Source organism: Vulpes lagopus, chromosome 22, assembly GCF_018345385.1.
Source record: "Vulpes lagopus strain Blue_001 chromosome 22, ASM1834538v1, whole genome shotgun sequence".
In the NCBI taxonomy this organism is placed as follows: Eukaryota; Metazoa; Chordata; class Mammalia; order Carnivora; family Canidae; genus Vulpes; species Vulpes lagopus.
In genome coordinates, this window is record NC_054845.1 from 1729549 (window position 1) to 1750318 (window position 20770).

Below are 20770 nucleotides of genomic sequence, written 5' to 3' on the forward strand. Positions count from 1 at the left end.
GAGACACAGGCAGAGGGAGAAGCAGGCTCCATGCAGGGAGCCCGACGTGGGACTCGATCCCAGGTCCTCAGGATCACGCCCCGGGCTGCAGGCGGCTCTAAACCGCTGTGCAGATTTTAATTTTAAGGCAATAATCTTAATTTTCATGGTGGAAAAACCAAAACCCACGTCTTCACCCCCAATCATTTCACTCTATTTTCATCTTACACAATGTAGATAATGTTATTTCTGAATTTTACTTCCAGATTTATACCAGTTATTCTCTTGTTAATTTTGCTCATAATCAAGTACTTGTAAAAATATTTGAAGTATATCCTTTATATGCTTTTCTTGTATCCCCTTAATCTGGAAAAATACTCCTTTTTTTGCCAGTAGTTTTATTGAATATAAAAGGCAAGCTCCAGTTCATATATCTCTATGCTTTTATTAAAAAGCAAATTGTCTCATGGGTATATATCTTGTTTTACTTACAATACAGTATCTCCTTTTGGGATTAGATTAAATTTTTTATTGTCTTTAAACGGTACAAGAGTGCCAAATTAAATATTTGGCTATTAATGGTTGTAGATCAGTGTACCCAAAGGTATGGTTAAAAATCATTGTCAACTAGCTCTTTGAAGGCATGAAAGAGAGCCCTAAAGTAGCGTGGATAATTAGAAAAGGATTCTAACTGGTAAGCCAGATGTGCACTTGGATGTTGGGAGCTTTGTACTTACTGTTTTTGGAATGTCCTGGCCCCTTAATTTCTGTGTGTGTACCAGTCATCTACCTACCTACCCTACCTACCTGCCTGCCTGCCTATCTTTATATGCCTCTGTCTGTCGTCTCTGTATGTCCTTCTTCCTCACCTCCTTCAGGTCTTTGCTTGGGTGTCACCTTCTGATTGTATCCTTTCTGATCCCCTCTCCCCCTTTCTGCCCTGGCCTAGCACTCCCTCTTGTGTGCTTTATTTCTCTTCTCACCACCTCCTGGCATACTGAACTTTGCTTATTTTCTTCATTGCCTGCCTTCCTCATCCACATTGCTCTGTGGAATATTCCTGATGACCAGAACAGCGGCTGGCCCATGGCAGGCAGGCTGTAATATCATTTAACATAGATTCAATAAGCCTTAATCGCATGTTAAAAAAAAAAAAATCTCTCATGTTCCAGGAATTCATATCAAAAGATGAAGCCAAATTGTAAAGACTTTGTCTTCGCTGGATATTCAGTGGAATTTCAAATGGTATAATTTTAAAACATGGGAAACAATCCCTTTAAATATTCACAACAGAGAATGGAAGATAATAAAGTTATTCAAGTATGAGATTTGAGTGTATCTTGAGAATATTACAGCTAAAGATTCAGAGATTAACTTGCACTATCAGTACCATTACACGCACACGTGGGGAGAACACTGACAAATGTGCATGTACCTGTATGTGTTTTCTGTTTTTTAGACCTTAGCACTAAGGTTAGGCACCATAAAATATTTTTAGGAATCGGGATTCCCTACTCGAATGGCGTTTCATACAGATTGCGGAGAGGCCCACCTGGAGTCCGAGTTCACAGCTCTGAGACCTCCCGAGAGGTGCACCTTGCTTCCAAATGCTGTAGATTTTCTTCTCTGCCACTGCACCCGCTGGTGGCATTCAGAGAGCTCCCGCGAGGGTCACTGGGCATCATTCTAGGACCATCACCGAATTGGTTGGATTCGGTAGCGTGCCAAGGTCTCAGCGGCGAGAGAGACACAGAGGGAAGCACCGAGGGCCACTGCCACGGGTTTTTTAGGCTGCGTTTTTACCCATTTGAGTTATGAAGATTTAACATGTGAGTTTTTCTGAATATTTATTGGTTTACTCATCTGACCAAAATGTTGAGTGCCTCTCCTCTGCAAGTCCCAGTGACTTTCTTGGTGTGGACAATCTGTCCCAAAAAAAGTAAATTTTGGCACATTCATTAACTCTGTGCCTTCCTCTAGGGCGGAGATTCTTTTTTTTTTTTTTTTGTTCGAGGGGCAGAAGAGGTCTGTGATGAGTGTGAGTCTTAAAAGGGCCATGGTGGTGAGAGAGGCTTGACCTTGAGAGTCTGGCGAGCAGAGACAGCCTCGTTTTCATTCCTACACCCTCTGCTGCTGGGCCAGCCCTGGTGGATTGTAGGTACTCTGTAGCCAGTGGCTACCATACTCAGGAAGGAAATTGGGATAAATGTGATGATTTGCTCAAGGGGAACCTAGAAAAGTGCCTGCAAAACTCTTTTGGAGAAGAGAGGTCATATCAGGTTGGTCTCTAGGAAGGGTAGGAGCAGGATATTCTTAGCAGCGAGCCTGCAAATGACTAATTGCTTCTGCCTCTGAGTTTGAGAACTAGCAAGGATCTGGAGTGTTACTAGTGCAAACAGAATCACACTTTGCCTTTTTTTCTAAAGCAGAAGATTTTGGATGATCACTTGCCTGTGTTTCCAAATAGAACCTATACAGTCCAGCACTAGAGAGAACTGCCGAATACTAAAACCAACCTAAATGAAGAATTTGAGCTAGCAAGTGTAAAGTAGAGACCCATCTCTCTTTTCCTTTCTTCCTCGAGTATTTTAGATCTACGGAGCCCTTTCTTGTGGAGATAGGAATGTGCACTGACATAGGCAAGCTTGGGTTTCAGGACTTGATTCTTAGTTTCTCAAAGTTGGGTCTCTAAGGACAGTGTCTTTATCAGATAACTGCTCCCCCCCCCCCCCCCCCCCCCCGTTGCAGACGTCTGGTAATAAATACTAACTGCCTGCTTGCAGGTCCCAGTGTTTCTTTCTCTCAAATAATATGCGATCTGAGCACGTGACAGTCAGTGCAGCTACTTTCTTGTGGCCACCTTGCAGACATGTGACATGGCTTAAATCCTTGAAGGCAGATGTTTGAGGGCTCTGTCTTTGAGTTAACTTTGGAGCTGTGCTTTTGTGGGATGGAATGATAGAGGAGCTGTAGCAGACCCCCTTCAGAGTGTTAGGGTCCCGTCTCTGGGTCAGCTCTGCAAGTTGAGTCTTCTTACAGCAGAAGCATTGCTGTTGCATCATTTCCTGTGAAAGCGCTGGGCCATGCTCTGCCAGAGTGGTGGCGAGCCAGGGAAGCTTGTCAGGAGGGAGGGACCCATTCACATTTTAGAAGGAGGAGGGGTACAGGGAAGCCAGCCTGAAGGCCGAGTGGCATATGTTATTTTTGGTTTACCCATTCTTATGTGGCCACTTTGAAGTCATCTTAAAAAGGCAAACATTTTAACATTAAAAGAAAAAAAAACAACATGTGAAAAACAGTAACTACTGTGCGGAACAGACCTCCTGGCATCTTGAGCCCTCCTTACCTTATCATGGAGTCCTTTCCCTTGGGTGGGGACCAGAACTGGGGTAAGGGAGGGAGTGGGAATGAGAACCATCTGGAAGACACACCCAACAGGGAGTAGTCATCCTTTGTTTACAACCCTGGGTCTTCTCAGAGAGGGCTGTCAGTCATCCCAAGCCCAGAGCCTGCCCTTTAGGGGACGGGGTGGGGAGTAAGGAGAGAAGGTCAGCCAGGAGGGGTTCTATCTCTATGATAGATTTGCCATGCTCTGGTTTCCCCCTTCAATTACTGAGGGATTTTTGGTTTTGTTTTTTAAGATTTCTTTATTTTAGGGAGGGAAAGAGAGAGAGAAAGAAAGCACAAGTGGGAAGGGGCCGAGGAAGAGAATCTCAAGCAGACTCCCTGCTGAGTGTGGAGCCCAATGCAGGGCTCCATCCCAGGACCCTGAGATCCTGACCTGAGCTGAAACCAGGAGATGGACACTTAACCAACGGAGCCACGCAGCCACCCCAGTCACTGAGTTTTTTAAAAAAATCAAGACAAGGATTTGGCTGTGTAATAATGGACTCATTTGTGTTCCTTATGGAAATCCAGAGGAAAGGTTTCTGCATTTTGTCTATGTCCTGAATTTGCAAACTTCATTTGAATAGATTTTAAACCCCATATTAAAACCCTGGGGAAGGGCAGCCCGGGTGGCGCAGCGGTTTAGTGCCTGCCTTGGGCCTAGGGCGTGATCCTGGAGACCCGGGATTGAGTCCTATGTCAGGCTCCCTGCATGGATCCTGCCTCTCCCTCTGCATGTGTCTCTACCTCTCTCTCTCTCTGTCTCTCATGAATAAATAAATAAAATCTTAAAAAAAAAAAAATCAACCCTGAGGGTGTGGGAGGGAAGGGAGCCTATGGGTCACTAGGATCACTTTAGTTCGGTCCAGACTCCTAGGAACTTCTCAGACACATGCCTAACACTTCTCTCTGTTGCCTGAACAATTTAAGTGTGTGATACTTAAAATTGAGGGTACTCGAGACCCCTAGGTGGCTCAGCAGTTTAGCATCTGCCTTCAATTCAGGGAGTGATCCTGGGATCCTGGATCGAGTCCCGCATCAGGCTTCTTGCAGGGAGCCTGCTTCTCCTTCCGCCTGTGTCTCTGCCTCTCTTTCTGTGTTTCTCATGAATAAATAAATAAAATCTTTTAAAAAAAAATTGAGGGTACTCCATAGAACCGTAGTTCTGGAAGACAGGAATCATAGAGCCTTGCTTTGAGCTCTAACAAATTTTACTTTACAGAAGCGAGCTTTAATATGCTTTGTTACAGAAACACATAAAAGCAAGACGTCAAATCTGGCTGCACTGAGGCTAGGATTAGGGATGGAGAAAGAGTCATTGGTATAAAAATGACTATATTTTGATGGCTTGTGAAAATGTCTTGCCTGGATATAGAAGACCACTTTAAGAGTTACTGAAGAGGGATCCCTGGGTGGCGCAGCGGTTTGGTGCCTGCCTTTGGCCCAGGGCGCGATCCTGGAGACCCGGGATCGAATCCCACCTCGGGCTCCCAGTGCATGGAGCCTGCTTCTCCCTCTGCCTGTGTCTCTGCCTCTCTCTCTCTCTGTGTGACTATCATAAATAAATAAAAATTAAAAAAAAAAAAGTATACCATTAAAAAAAAAAAAAAAAAGAGTTACTGAAGCTCAGGCCAGAAATGAGGAGCTTGCCTAAGGCAATAGAAAATTGATAATGAGGAGGAGAGGAAGGGAGGTGGAGTTGAAAGGTATTGGGAACCTGGATTAAAGAGTCAAGGAAAACTTTAATTAAAAACAAAATTTGTCCTTGTACCATTGGCCTCATGCTTCAGGGAAAGGTTTTGTTGTTGTTGCTTTCAAGTAAGCCACATAGACCAAATGACTTGTCCTCACATGACTAGATTATTATCTAGTTAGATAGTACATGATTTCTCTACATGGAGTGTGTGGGACTAGGGATGATACCACTTGTATTCCTCTGCCGGACACACAGACCGCTTAGTGAATAAATGAATATTGAATTCTCTTACAATTATTTCCAAAATGCTTCCTCTCTTATGGTATGATGTGTATTTAGATAATAACCGGAAGTCTTATTATGATAATTTGTTTTTACCTATTCACTTCCCTTTCCCCATAATAATGTGCGCAAACCCAGATGTTTCATTGCGTATCCACAGTGGCATGTATATATGTGCATGTGTCTGTTATCAGGCATCTCGTTAATATTTGTTGATTTCATTGAATTTTGCATCCACTCTATGAAATGGGGGCAGATCTCGCTTTCCAAAATGTAAATTGATTTGTGGCCTTGATTCTATAGCATGAACATGCAAACTCGGCCACAGCTGGGCTTTGAGGCCTTTATTGAGGGTCTGCTTCGTCCCAGACACCATACACGGTGCTTTTATTTATTTGTTTGTTTGTTTATTTATTTATTTTTAAGATTTATTTTTATTTATTTATGAGAGAGAGAGAGAGAGGCAGAGACACAGGCAGAGGGAGAAGCAGGCTCCATGCAGGGAGCCCGACGCGGGACTAGATCCCGGGACCCCAGGATTGCACCCAGGGCCAGACAGGCACGAAACCGCTGAGCCACCCAGGGATCCCCCTACCCGGTGCTTTATAAGCACCCACCCCCCCCCAGCTCCATAGACTGGAAGCACAGACCAGAGCTGGAAGAGGTTGGGAACCATCCACGACTGCCCCCCTCCCTCTCCTCTGAGCATTAAAAAACAGACAACAAACCAAAGCAGTGTGTACTTGGGGTTCCCATTCTGATGCCATCTCCATCCAGTGCCTTCTGTGAGAACCGCAGCCAGATTTCTCTGCCGTTCTTCAGTCCCTGGTGCCCAGCGGGCCCCCCAGCACAGTGTCCTCTACTGTGGACATGCATCCCTATGTCTCTCGCTTCTGCAGGAGGAAGGCTGGGCTCAGCTTCATGCATCCCGGGTGCACAGCGGGCACTGGGGGACGTCGGATCTAAACGAACAGGTTTACATTTGAGTGCTGTAAACCTGCAGGGTTCACGTCACCGAACAGACTGGACTTTTTGGAACGTTGATGCGAGAGATCAGAGAATCTGTGCCAAGTTAGACAAAGACACACTGAGTGACATAAAAAGTGGTGCATCTTTAGGCTCATAAATCAGTGAGGAACCTCTATCTGGAAAATTAGTTACCATCCTGAGAATTGGAAGTCATTCTCGTTACTTTAATGAATAAAACATGAAGGTCTAAGGGTAATTAGGAAGGCTTTTGGAGTAATTTCTCTTCGGATAAGTTTTTCCAGGATTTGGTTGCCTGTAAAACAGTCATAACAACGGACTATGAAATTAGTTGAAATAATCTATTTTTCCAAAAAGCTTAGAAACAGTTGTGTTGAGAATTTGTTTAGATTGTGTTTACCTTGGGCAGGAAAGGCTATTTTTTTATAGATTATAACTGCGTAATTATTTTTATGAGCCTTGGATGATTGTTAGTATTCTTTTGTTAAAAGGTATACTAAAAATACTCAAGGGGCTTACTGAATTTGAATGAAGAGCCCAGTTGTCTCTTTGTTCTTTCCTTTAAATCAGGTGTGTTTTGTTAATTTCTGGACAGGGGAAGTGACATAATTTCCTCTTTGCTGTCTGTGTCCTCCCAGTTTCTGGCCTTGCATATGTCCTGGAGTTCAGATTTTGCAGCTTTCCATGACATCCCTTTCTCCATAAAAGTCATTTTTTTCCTTTTCTGAGTGTCTTTAGGAGATTGCTGATGTGCTCATTACCTTCTCCCACCTCCATTTTGGGGGACTTCAGTGTCTTTCCTTTTAGATGGTAAGCTTCTGAGGACAGATTTTCTTAAGCATTGTCACCCTTGCAGTGAGTACGATGTCTCTTATCACATGGGTATCTGTGAACTTCCGGGGAACCCTGACCTTGTGGATGTTCTCTATCCTCCACACACACTTCCATTTTACTCATTAGGGGATCGGTTCACTCTTGAATAGTAGGAGCCATTCATTCTTCATTAATTTGTGAGATAAGGTCCTGCAGCAGCAAACACCGACAAAGTGGAATCAGCCTCCTTGCTTCTGGGTGCTTGCCAAACCCAAAGCAGGATGCTACCCCACTGGAGGGCTTTCCCCCGTGGCATCTCATGCTCCGGGTACCATTTTCAGAAGGAAGTCCTGAGCTGCACAAGGGATTTGTGCTAAATTCCAAAGAGCAGCTTCCAGGCCCTGAAAGCAGATGTTTCCTCCTTACTGCTTTCATATCTTAAGTCCAGTCCTTTTCCTTCCTGGCATAATGTAGTCTCTCTAAACCTCTTGTCTCTTCCTAATGCATATCTCCAGTACCTGGCCTTGGCAGTCCACCTTTGGAAAAGTTATCACCCCTTGGGCTCAGCCACCTTTGTTATCAGTCTCCAGAAGTGACTCTGGGCTGACTGGCCCTGGCCCATGATACCCATGGGGATCTGCATTGTGATTTTGATAATGGTGAGGTGCAGAGGGTCAGAAAAATGTGGGTATACCCTAAAGCTTCATCACAAGAGGACCATAAATAAAATTTCTAGAATCTTGAAAGAAGATAACCTCTTAAGTGTTCATTATTATTTGTTTTGAATTATATTCCATAATTAGCTTGTGAACTTTAGAAAATAGCTTTGTTTGTGAATTCTAAGAAAAGTTCTTGTCCAGCTACACAGGTTTCTGCTTTTCCTTAAAACATTGTAACACAAGTGAACCATTCTATATATACAAGATATTCAAATACTGTGATTTTTGTCACCTTAGTGATTACATTTGATTGTTAAAGATTAAAAAATATTTTTGAATGACCCATTAGGAAATAATGAAAGACTGGGTAGGCGTTGAGGTTGACCCAGGAAATCTATGGAGATTCACAAAAATACTGTGTAGGAGTCTATTCTTCAAAAGCCAATGTAATTATAAAGGAAGAAGAAACTTTTAGTGCCTATTTGTCATACCTTATTTTAAAGCTTGACCTCTGAGCTTTATTTGATACTTTAGTCACTTCAGAACAGATGTCATCTTAAAATGATTCGTCCCTGATGAGATTATTTCTGTTTTGTAACTAATAGAAACAAGCCCTTTCCAATTGTGTGGCCAAAAGAGAGCAGTGTGTCTACTCATGTTTAGAATGTACAAATGTCTATGAATTTAGAAAATTAAGCCTTGATAAAATATCCTTAAAATGATTGTAGCTCATTTTTGTTTTTCTTTTTAAAAAGATTTTATTTATTCATTCATGAGAGACACAGGGAGAGGCAGAGACACAGGCAGAGGGAGTGGCAGGCTCCATGCAGGGAGCCCGATGAGGGACTCAATCCCTGGACCGTGGGATCACACCCTGAGCCAAAGACAGATGCTCAACTGCTGAGCCACCCAGGTGTCCCTGTAGCTCAATTTTTAAAGATAATTAAGTCTCACCTGCTCTCTGCCATATGCCGTGTCATCACATGGCATCCTTCTTATATGGCAACCAAGGACCTCTTCGAGTTTAAGTGTATTTTAAAAAAGTATAATGTAGTTTTTTTTTAACCAATCATTTTGGCTTGATATATCTTTTCTCATCTTATTTTTCTTTCAGCCTACCTATATCTTCATATTTTTAAAAAAGATTTTATTTATTTATTCATGAGAGACACACAGAGAGAAGCAGAGACACAGGCAGAGGGAGAAACAGGCTCCCCACTGAGCAGGGAGCCCAATGTGGGACGCAATCCTAGGACTCCAGGATCACGACCTGAACTAAAGGCAGGCGCTCAACCAATGAGCTACCCAGGTGCCCTATGTCTTCATATTTTAAGTGTGGTTCGTCAAGGCAACATGTAGTTGGATTTTGCTTTTATATCCATTCTGACATCCTCTGCCTTTTAATTAAGTATTTTTGTCCATTAACACTTAATGTAGTATCAGTATGGTTGAATTCAGGTCTACCATTTAACAGTTTATTTTCTGTTTGTACACTCTGTGTTTATCCTTCTTTTCCAGCCCCCCCCCCCCTTTTTTTTTGATTACTTACTTATTTTTTTAGAATGCCATTTTGGTTTTTTTAGTTATTTTGTAGGTCTTGTGTCATTATTTTAATCATTGTTCCAGGTATTATAATACATTTTACAGGACTGTTACTGAGTTAATAATATACAACTTTATTATGAAACAGAGGAACCTTGCAGCCATGTAGGTCCATTTACCACCCAACTCCCCCTCAATCCTGTGCTTTGTTTTTCATATTCTTTCCTTTTTTGCTTCATACAAAAATTTTTGCCCATTGATATTTATTTTGAGGAATGGCTTATTTTTGTTCTCTGACTCCTGTTGCTCTGAGGCTTCGATTGTGAGAAATGCTTTCCGATAATGTGGCTCTGAGGGGATAACTATAGTGTGGAGATGTGTTAATTTACCATGTTTATGCCAGCATAGGACGATAATGCCATAAAACTTTCCAGGATAAAAAGTTAGAGTTCCCTGAAATAAAACTACAAAGGCTTACTTTTCCTGAAGTCTTCCCTTCAGAGGTGAACGTCTGGTGATAGAGCATGATACTCATGTAACAAGCATAATGCTAATGTGGCAAAGTGATATTTTTCAAGTAGGTGAACATTTTCTGACTTAAGAATATGTGGCGATGATTGATGTATAGATACCTGCGATGGTGTTTTAGAAGTAGAGCCAACATTGTGCCTTTCCTCGATAATAAGCAAACAAATGAACAAACCTCATGGTTTCCATGTAGAGTGCACCACGCATAGTTCCCTTTCCTTTTTTTCTTGTCCTTCTTGTGGACTGTCTCAGCCCCTGATCAGATTCAAATAAAGTTAGAAATTGGTGGAACACATGGGGATGAGGAATTTTTAAAAACCGTGTTTTTGTGTGTGTGTGTGTTACATAATTTCAGAAAAACCCAGTTTTTAGAGCTGAGCCAGAGCTAGGAAGTAAAGGAATAAAGAGTTGAGATTTGTAGATCTCAGTTGCAGATGAGAATTTCGAGACTGGATGTCTTAAGAGGGGATTAAAGTCAGAAGCAGCATTTCCCTAGTGTGATTCAAAAGTTATTCTAGAATTCAGGGTTGAATGAAAGGGAATACCATTTTGAGAGGTTCCTAAGAAAATGACATGAAAGAAATCAATAGAAACAGTTACTTAAATTCAAGAAAAGTTTCCTGAGACAAATTTTGTTCTGTTAAACTTTGGCCCATGGAGATGACAAACTAACAAAAGGGATTAGAATGCTTCGGGGAAAGATCTCAAGCAACTCTTATGGGAGATCCAGAGAGAGTGAAAAATAGAAGTCTGCTGGGAAGCACATAAGCTTTAGGTGGTGGCGGTGATGTATGTGCAGTGACGTCTTTCCTGTTTTGCATTGTAGATGAAATGAACTTAGAAAGGAAAACTATAGGGTAGAGAGCCTGAAGTTTTGGAGAAAGAAGCCCGGCCCTCACCTCTGATGACCGTGAAAGCAGAACCTCTGCGGAGATGAACATTTTTGAACAGAAAGGAGATGGGGGAGGAACATAAATTCTGGCTAGATAATTTTGAACATGCAACCCAACATTCCGCCCTGACAGAAAATGACAGATAAGCCCCAAACCAAACTCCTAAAACCAAAAAGCAATAAATAAGGGCCATTTGGGAATGTGCAGGGAGCTTACCTGGTGTTGGGGGGAGTTTGCGCTCAACGAACGGAACAGCCATGTGGCTGACCTGGGAATGAAGGGGAGACTTGCTTTCAAGTGTCAGGCCATCTCTATTCTTAGTGCTCAAGTAGAGGACAGAAGAAATGGATGGAACCGCACCCTTGATGTGGTTGCCTAAAACCCGTGCTTGCCCCTGTGCTGTCGTCATCACGTTAGAATAAGCCACTCATTTCTGCGTGTGGTAAATAACAATGCTGACATGCTCACAAAATAATGTGAAGCATATGGATCACAAGTGTTTTTAAGTAAGAATTTTTCTAAAGATTTATTTAGGGTCCTTAATTATAGAGTGGTTTGGAAGGCTGGCATGCATGTGGTTTCAGTTTATAGTTATAAATGTTGGCCTTGGTGATGGGTACGTGCTGATGTTGCCAAGGACAGAAAGAACAAGACTGGGAGCAGGGCTTGTGTCCTCCATGGCCTGCCCTTTAGTCATTTTTTTAAAAAATGAGTCATGATCTGCGTTTACACGAAGTAAGTATACGATCACAGTTCTACTGTGCTGGGGATGGGTGTGCCCGTAGTCCAAGCTAATTTTTCCAGTGCTTCAGTAAATTTTCATGGCACTTTGAAATCAGTGGCTGTCTAGAGTCGCAAAAGAATAACTCTCCCTTTTGGCCTTCATATTAAAATTTACTCCATTAGATGAGTCGAGCCCAGACTGTGGGGGGGTGGAGGACAGTAGTTAAGTATTTCTGTCTGGACAGACAAGAAAAAACTAAGCATTCAGCTTAAGTGCTTTGATGTGAAATAAACCCGTGGCAGGGTCATTTGGTGATCTCCTAAAGCCTGGTCTCTGTGTGTGTGTGCGTGTGTTACGTCCACATACACACTCAACACACACAGTCATATGTCCTTATTCGTGTTAGAAGTAATTTTGCATCATTTGGGATCTGCTGATGGTGTAATATATAAACCTAACTTGCAGTCTCCGGAGCATAGGAAAGGTGTAGGTTAACGACCCATGAAGGCGGTGAATACGTATTCGGAAAAGTTCATTTGTATCCGCCGTAATGTATTTTCCTGCATTTCTTGCCACTGATGATAACCATAGTGGCATCTCCGCACTGTTGTCTGGAGGTGAGAAGAACGGGAGAGGGCGTGAGGCTAATAAGAAACCTAAGTGCAGCTTTTCTTTCCTGCACGCAGGTCGTAAGTAATGAATTTCCCGATTACCATTCTATGGGCCTCACTCCAGTAGTGGCTTTGTCAGTGCTTGGAGAGAATTCACTCATTCATCCGTCCATATTTCGGTATCGACGGTGTCTTATGTTTGTGACTGCAGGATGGCACAAGGATTAATTAGACAGAAAGGCTGTGCCCCAGAGGAGCTCACATTCTGGTGAGGGATCGGAAGACGGGTGCATTCCTAATTGTAACATACATAAATTGCACACGTTCATTTAGGGCTTTATAACATGTAAAGAGCTTTTATATACTTTTATTTAGCCTTCTAAGCTAAAGTCTGTGGCTCCATTCTTCAGTCTGTACACAAAGAAACTGCCCTTCGGCCAGGGCGAGTGACTTGCTCAAGGTCAGGTGGGTGGTGGGTTGTGGATCTGGGGCCCAGAGAATCCTACGCAGGTGCCTTGGCCCCTGGTCACTGTGTCTTGCTTTCCCTGGTGCACGCGGGGGCGAGCTTGTTTTCACCTGGGGGCATCAGAGAGCAGGAGAGCGTAGTCTTGGGGGTGAGCAAGGTGCTGGTTAGATAGGGAGTGGCTGAGAGGGATCTGAATGCAGAGCAAGAGCTGCGTACTGGCCATGGAAATAGGCTAGAGCCACCTGCTACACAAAAATATCCCCTATGCTAGATATTTCCATTATTTTTTCTTTCTTTTTTCTTATTCATACACCGATTCAATACATGCATTTAGAATATACTTATTACGGGCAAGGCATTGGATTCGTTGAAATCATGGTCACGGAATAAGGTTCATCGTGGTGGCCGTCCGAGGGCCCCCCACAGGACTCCACCTAGAAGATAAGATCACAAGTAGTCCTCAGGGGATGCGACAAGAGGGGCCGAATGTGGTGACAGTATTTCTGGGTCCAAGTTACAACTTTCCCGGGAAGGGCATCACGGACGGACAGGTCACGTCCCATCTCAGGCTGAGTTGGATCATTCTCTAGGGAGGCTAACCCTTACTTCATACGAGTGTCTTAAGGAGAGAGTCTAATGATGACTATGAGGTCACCTTGTCTTGGCACATTGGAGGTGCCCCGTGGATTGTCCGTGTCAATGGCACCACGTGCTTTCTCAGGAGAGACCAGTCATGGGCCGAAAGGCTCTCAGTGGTCCGGTTGGCCGCGTTTCAGCTCCGTAGCCCGCCCTGGCCTCCAGGCTGGCCTGTGCACCTGTGCGGCCCCGTCCGAGGCGCGGCGGCAGTAAGTGTCGGCTCTGGCTCCGCCGTGTTACCCCGGCGCCGTGACCTTGGCGTGCTGGCCTCTCCTGCTGCAGTTTCGTCACCTGGAAATGGGACTAATAAGAATTTGTTCTTTAAAAAATTATTTTTTAAAAGATATTTTATGTATTTGAGAGAGAGAGAGAGAGGTGAGAAGAGATGGTGAGCAGACAGGGAAGGGCGGGGGGAAGCAGGACCCCCCCCCCCCCCCCACCGCCGGAGCAGGGAGCCCGATGTGAGCTCGACCCCAGGCCCCGGGGATCATGACCTGAGCTGAAGGGAGACGCTCAGCCACTGAGCCACCCAGGCGCCCCTAATAATTTATTCGTGGAGGTTCTGTAAAAGCGAGATGTGGGATGCTTAGTGCCTGAGGCCCGAGCCTCGCTAGTGTGCGCAGAGGCCGGCTCTTCCCGCCCAGGGCCCTGCAGCTGCCGCCCAGGCCCGCTCTTGCCCGCAGGTGTCCTGGCTCCTCGCCCGCCGGCGGCGCTGTCTGTCCGTCTGGCCCCCGCTGCCTCTGCCCGCGCCCTCCCGAGCCGGGCCTGACGCCTCTCCACCGTCACATCCCCGGGTGTTGTCTGCGCGAGGCCCTCTGGGCCAGGACCAGTGGCAGGTGCCTCCCAGAGGGGCTTCCCGGGCTCAACACGGGTGCGAGCGGCCAGAGCGAGCTGCAGGCGGCCAGAGGGCGGGGCGAGGCCCGGGGCCCGGGGGCAGCAGCGCCAGGACGTGCTCCCCCCGCCCCACCCCCCCCCGGGCCCGGCCCGGCCCACGCTCTGCCTGGTGTCGGGGAGGCAGCAGCTCTGTATTTAGCTGAAGCAGATGCTGATAGCAGCTATTTGTTATTTGATAGCATTTTTCTAATGTTTGACGATTTTTCTCGTTGTTTGGAAACACCAGCGTGTCTGTTCTGCAAACCTCTACGTCACCCACTTTTGGACATATGGTGTCACATTTTCCCCTTGGTTCTCTGAATTGCCCAGATTCTAATAAAATGAACCTTAGGTATCACACGTGCGTGCAATAAAGGGTGTCTTCAGAGCACAGTAAGTTGGTACCTTTCTAGAGAATGCCAGGAAACGGCGACATGGGCCGTAAGGTTGGATGGGCTTGTGCACTTCCTTTAAGAATTTGAAGGAAAGAAAAGCTGATGTCTCAGCTTCCTATCCCAAGCATATCAGTGTCCTCTAAAGAGCCTCTAGTTACATCTGATAAACGTGGTGACGAGCTGAATTTTAAGGACTTCTCTCCATTATCCCCTGCAGCTTTGCCCTGTCAGATGAAGCATACAGATCCCTAAGAGATCAAGATAAAGACCAGTGTATTCTCATTACTGGAGAAAGCGGAGCGGGAAAAACAGGTAAGGCCAGCATTGGACCACCTTCCTTCCTCCCCTGGGAAAGGTAGATGGTGCACAGGTGATGGCAGAGGGGAGAGGGCAGGTGGGGAGCTGCACAGGCCACCATGATGGCTCCTTTGCGGGAGGCTGATTAGGACCGGGAAATGTCCTCTGGGAAGGACTTCCATCTGTCGCATGAAGATACAGGTCCCTATCCAGGGGCTTTGTCTATATGGGAGTCTGTTCTGGATTCCGGATCTACCCTCATGCAGTCTGAGTGCTTCAAGGTCCTTTATCTTTCCTCCCGAGGCACCAGACCTGGGAAGCCCTACCACTTCTCTGATGAATGGCAGTTTGGGCTTTGGGAGGCTACAGGCACATTTTACCTCTGCTAAGTAGTGAGGAGGGTATATACCAGAAAAATGCATAATTTCACTCTAAAGTCTTCTAAGCCCAAGGGAATTGAGATTTTTCCATATATTTTTAGACGGGCTAGCAACCTCCCCATAAAACAAACCCTTGAATGAAAAGATCGTGCTTTTTTTTTCTTGTGTGTTTAATAAAAACGGTTGGTATGATTGATGCTCTTAAGTGAAAAGATGATCTTACACATGATGCCCAGCTACCTGGAAAAAAAATTCAAAAGAGCTGTGCTCTCTGCGTCCAAACTTGGGCGGGTTAAACCTGAGTTTCTCTGATGGAACTGATGAGTCCCTGAAGGACAAGGATGGTGAGGGGGATGGTATTTTCACAGCTGTAAAATGTTCTTGTTTTATACACAAGACTCTGATGATTCTACTAGTTTGCCAAAATAGGATTTAAATGTTTATATTTGTTTGGCTATGAAGTGATCAAGTAGCATACTTTGATTCTCTCATTATTAAGTGAAGAAAATTGCCCATAGTTTTAGTTTTAGTCAACTGACTGAAATGGATGTTTTATTCATGAGCCCCTCCTAAGATTTGTGCCTTTATTATTTTTTTCAAATATTTTATTTATTTATTTATTTATTTATTTATTTATTTATTTGAGAGGAGAGAGAGAGCGCATGTGTACACACGTGCAAGCAGGGTCAGGGGAAGAGAGGTAGAAGCAGGGAACCTGATGCAGGACTCGATCTCAGGACTCTAGGATCATGACCTGAGCCGAAGGCAGACACTTAACTGACTGAGCCTCCCAGACGCCCCAGATTTGTGCCTTTGAAGTCTTACCGTCTGCTTTGAAATGGCTCTTCTGCGCCTCTTCCTTTTTCCGCTTTCTTTTCCGAGTACCTCCTTCCTGCCCCCAGTGTAGCTGAAGAAGGTAGATAAGTGTATTCAACTCCCTTCCTAGAGCCCGTTAGAGACACAGTAAGTACATGCCTTCTTTGCAAGGTTGTGTAGGTTCTAGGCTCCGGGTGGGCAGAAATGGAGAGGAAACGACTGGCACATAAGAGTGGAAAGTAGTAGAAAGCATAGTCTCATAATTGGAAGGGATTTTGGTCGTACACCACCTACCGTAGGGTCCTTCCTATAGAACAGCCAAACTCCTTTCTTTTGTAGTGACGGAGGAGGGCTCACTGCTTTGGGAAGCGGACTGCTAAATTTTCCATGCAGGTTCAGCCAACACAAGTTCATTCTTACCTAGAGTTGGACTTTGCCTCTCCCTCGTGGTCTTACCTCTTTGCAGTCTGGAACCTCACCCACTTAGTGTGCTGTCTTTGCTACAGGGCACTCAGTTATTTGAAGTCATCCATCATGTCTTCGTCTGGCTAAACATACCTTGTCTTCAGAAATTTCCTATGTGATACACATTCATTTATTCATTCGTCCAGGAAATAAAACGTTTTAAAGATTGATTGATTGATTGATTTTAGAGGGGAGTGAGGAGGGACAGAGGGAGAGGGAGAGGATCCTCAGGCTGACTTCGACCAAGCACAGAGCCTGACATGGGGCCCCATTCCGGGACCATGACCCGAACCAAAACCAAGAATTGGCCACTCAACTGACTGAACCACCCATGCGCCCCCAGGAAATAATTTTTGAGAACCCATAGGAATACTAATAAGGTGAAAGGTGTTGTACTGAGTAGATACACTGTGAGCTAGACACCAAGCTTGTCCCTGTCAAATGTGCAGTCTAGTGGAGGAGATAGACAGTGGCTCTGTGTCATACAGATGTACAGAGTCTGTGTACTACATCTATACGTACACATACATTGTATAGATGCGTGTGTACATGTAGTTCATATGCAAAATGTTCATATGCATGTTCATATGCAAAGTGTAATGACGGAAAAGCACAAGGTGCTAAAAGAGCATATAATAGGAGGATGATCTCATTCTCAAATCCCTCACTATCACAGTCTTGTTACTCTGGAATGATCTCATTTTGTTAATAACGCTTCATAAAATTACATTGCAAGAGAAGAGACACAGTAAATACTTCAAGTTTGGTCTTGGGTATGGTGGGACTATACCCTCTTAATATGGATACCAGGCTTCTGTTATATAGCACACGTATGACACCATTCCAGTCTTTTCATCAAGCACGATACTGTAGGTTTTTTTGTATGACCACTTCAGTTGGGTCAAATATGCTCAATCTAGTATTGTCCAACAAGGTTATTTTAAACTTAAGTGTAGGATCTTTTATTTATTTTTATGAATTTTAGACTATAGTTATAGCCTCTTGGGAAACTGACAAATTCTGAGTTTTGACAAAACTGTCAGAATTTTGACAAATTCAGATTCTGTTCCCTCCCATAGAACCACTGCCTTGCCACTGGGTAGTAACAATAGCTACTCTACAGAAGTACTTACATTGTGCTGGGCATTGTGCTTTAGCAGATTATATGTCTAAGTGTTCTTCTTTCCCTCATTTCTATTATGGGGAAATTGAGCCACAGAAAGGTTAACCAACTTTCCAAACTTCTCAGTGAGAAAGTGGAAGGGGGGCGCCTGGGTGGCTCAGTGGTTGAGCGTCTGCCATTGGCTCAGTTCATGATCCCGGGGTCCTGGGATCAAGTCCTGCATCAGGCCTGTCTCTGCCTCTCTCTGTGTCTCTCATGAATAAATAAATTAAAATCTTAAATTAAAAAAAAAGTGGCAGAGCTGGGGTTTTGAACACAGGTAGGATGTATAGCTCTAGCTTGTATACATAGCTCTAGCTTGTATAGTCCCCACTTGTCTTAATCATTTCAGCCTGATTTAACAAAATACTATAGACTGAATGGCTTAAACAATGCATTTATTTTTTATAGTCCTGGAGGCTGGGACCTCCAAGATCAAGGGGCCTGCTGATCTGGCTTCTGGTGAAACCCTCTCTCTGTGTCCTCACATGGGAGAGAGAAAAAGAGAGGGAATGAATGAGAATGAGATAAGGACACTAATCCCATCATTGGAAGTTTTTGAGTTTTGGGGGAACCTCTGTACTGTTCTCCATAGTGGTTATACCAATTTACATTCTCATCAATGGTGGACAAGGCTTTCCTTTTCACCACATTTTCTCCAGCACTTGTTACCTCCTGCTTTTCTTGATGATAGCCATTCTAACAAGTGCGAGGTGATCTCTCACTGTTATTTTGAATTGCAATTTTCCTGATGATTGGTGATGGGGAGCACATCTTCAGGTACCTGTTAGCCATTTGAATATCTTATTTGGAAAAATGCCTATTCAAGTCCTTTGCCTATTTTTACTTCAGATTATTATTGTTATTTATTGCTATTGAGTTGTAGGAGTAACTTATATATTTTAGATATTAACCATTTATCAGATAGATAATTTGTCAAGTATTTCCTGCACTTTATAGGTTATGTTTTCATTTATTGATTTGTTATTTGACTCTATGGAAGCTTTTTAGTTTGATGTAGTCCCATTCATTTATTTTTGTTTGTTTGTACTTTGCATGTCATAGCCAAGAAATCATCGCTAAGACCAGTATCAAAGAGTTTTTGCCTTATGTTTTCTTTTAGGATTTTTATGGTTTCAGGTCTTATAGTTAAGTCTTTAATCCATTCTGAGTTGCTTTTTGTGATTGGTATAAGATAGTGTTCAGTTTTATTCTTTCGCATGTGAGTATCCAATTTTGCCAACACCATTTATTGAAAAGACTGTCTTATCCCCATTGAGTATTCTTGGCTCCCGTGTTAAATATTGGTTGGCTGCATATGCATGGTTTTATTTCTGGGCTCTCTATTCTGTTTCTCGGTCTACGTGTCTGTTCTTATTCAAGTACCATACTATTTTGATTACTGTAGTTTTGTAGTGTTTTGAAATCAGGAATTGCTGTGCTTCCAGGTTTATTCTTCTTTCTGAAGATTGCTTTGCTTATTTGCAGTCTCTTATAGTTCCATTTGAATTTTAGGATTGTTTTTTTCTTTTTCTGTGAAAAATGCCATTGGAATTTTGATAGTGATTACATTGAATCCATAGATTACTTCAGGTAATATGGGCATTTTAATACTATTATTTCTTTAAATCTATGAACATTGGATATTTTTCCATTTATTTGTGTCTTCTTTCATGAGTATCTTATGTTTTCAGTGGAGAGATCTTTCACCTCCACGGTAAATTTATTCATAAGTATTTTATTGTTTCTGATGCTATTGTGAATAGGATTGTTCTATTTCTTTTTCAGATACTTTGTTGTTAGTATGAAAAAGTACAACTGATTTTTGTATGTTTATCTTGTATCCTGAAACTTCACTAAATTAGTTTATTGATTCTAACAATTCTTTTGGTGTCTTATTTAGAGTTTTCTATATATAAGATCATGTCATTTATAAACAGAGACAATTTTACTTCTTTCCTTCAGACTCCAATGTCTTTTATTTCTTTTCCTTGCATAATTGCTCTGGCTAAGATTTCCACTACTATGTCAAATAAGAGCGGTGAAAGTGGTCAACCTAGTCTTCTTCCTCATCTTAGAGGAAAAGCTCTCAACCTGTCACCATTGAGTACAACGTTAGCTGAGGGCTGGTCATTTATGGCCTTTTCTATGTTGAGGTCATTCCATCTACACCCAAATAGTTGAGAGTCTTTATCATGAAAGGATATGGAATTTTGTCAAGTGTCTTTTTGCATCTATTGAGATGTTCCTATGATTTTTATCTTCCGTTAATGTGATATATCGCATTTATTGATTTGCTTATGTTGAACCATCCTTGCATCTCAAGGATGATACCACTTGATCATGATGTATGACTCTTTTTTTTTAAAGGTTTATTTATTTATTTTTAGAGAGAGAGAGAGAGTGTGTGTGTGTGTGTGTGAGAGAGAGAGAGAGAGAGAGAGGAGGGGCTGAAAGAGAGGGAGACATTCCTAAAGCAGATTTCCCACTAAGTGTGGAGCCCAACATAGAACTTGATTCCAGGACCCTGAGATCATGACCTGAGCCAAAATCAAAAGTCAGATGCTCAGCTGACTGAAGCATTCAGGCACCCCAGCATATGATCCTTTTAGTAAGCTCTTGAATTAAGTTTGGTAGTATTTTATTGAGAACTTGGCTTCTGTGTTCATCAGGGATATTGATCTATAGTTTTCCTGTAGTATCCTTATCTGGCTTTGGTATCAGGGTTATGTTGGCTTTGTAAAATGAGTTTGGAAGTGTTATTTGTTTTTCAGTGTTTTGGAAGAGTGAGAGGGATTGGTGTCAATACTCCTCTAGATTTTTGGTAGAATTCAACAGTGAAACCATCTGATTTTGGGTTTTTTCTTTTGGGAGAGGTTTTTGATTATCAATTCAATCTTAATTTGTTGTTGATCTGTTTACATTTTCTATTTTTTTATGATTCAGTTTTGTATGTTTTTAGAAACTTACCTATTTCTTCTGGGTTGTCCAATTTATTGGCATGTGATTGTTCATAATAGCTTCTTAAGGTTCTTTGTATTTATATGGTATTCATTGGATGTCTCCCTTTTCATTTATAATTTTATTTATTTGAGACTTCTCTTTTTTTTCTTGGTTAGTTTGGCTAGAGGTTTGTCACTTTGGTTTACCTTTTCAAAGAATCATCTCTTAGTTTTATT

General features: G+C 43.0%; 1 protein-coding gene across 6 annotated transcripts in view; it reads left to right on the top strand.

Annotated features, from left to right (window-relative positions):
* The window catches only part of MYO1B (myosin IB), a 174274-nt gene that overhangs the window by 66648 nt on the left and 86856 nt on the right, over positions 1 to 20770 (top strand). For all 6 annotated transcript variants that reach the window (XM_041737750.1, XM_041737752.1, XM_041737751.1 and 3 more), the window contains one exon: positions 14689 to 14783. In XM_041737750.1, the coding sequence (XP_041593684.1) occupies positions 14689 to 14783 (95 nt within the window). The remainder of the gene's footprint in view (positions 1 to 14688; positions 14784 to 20770) is intronic.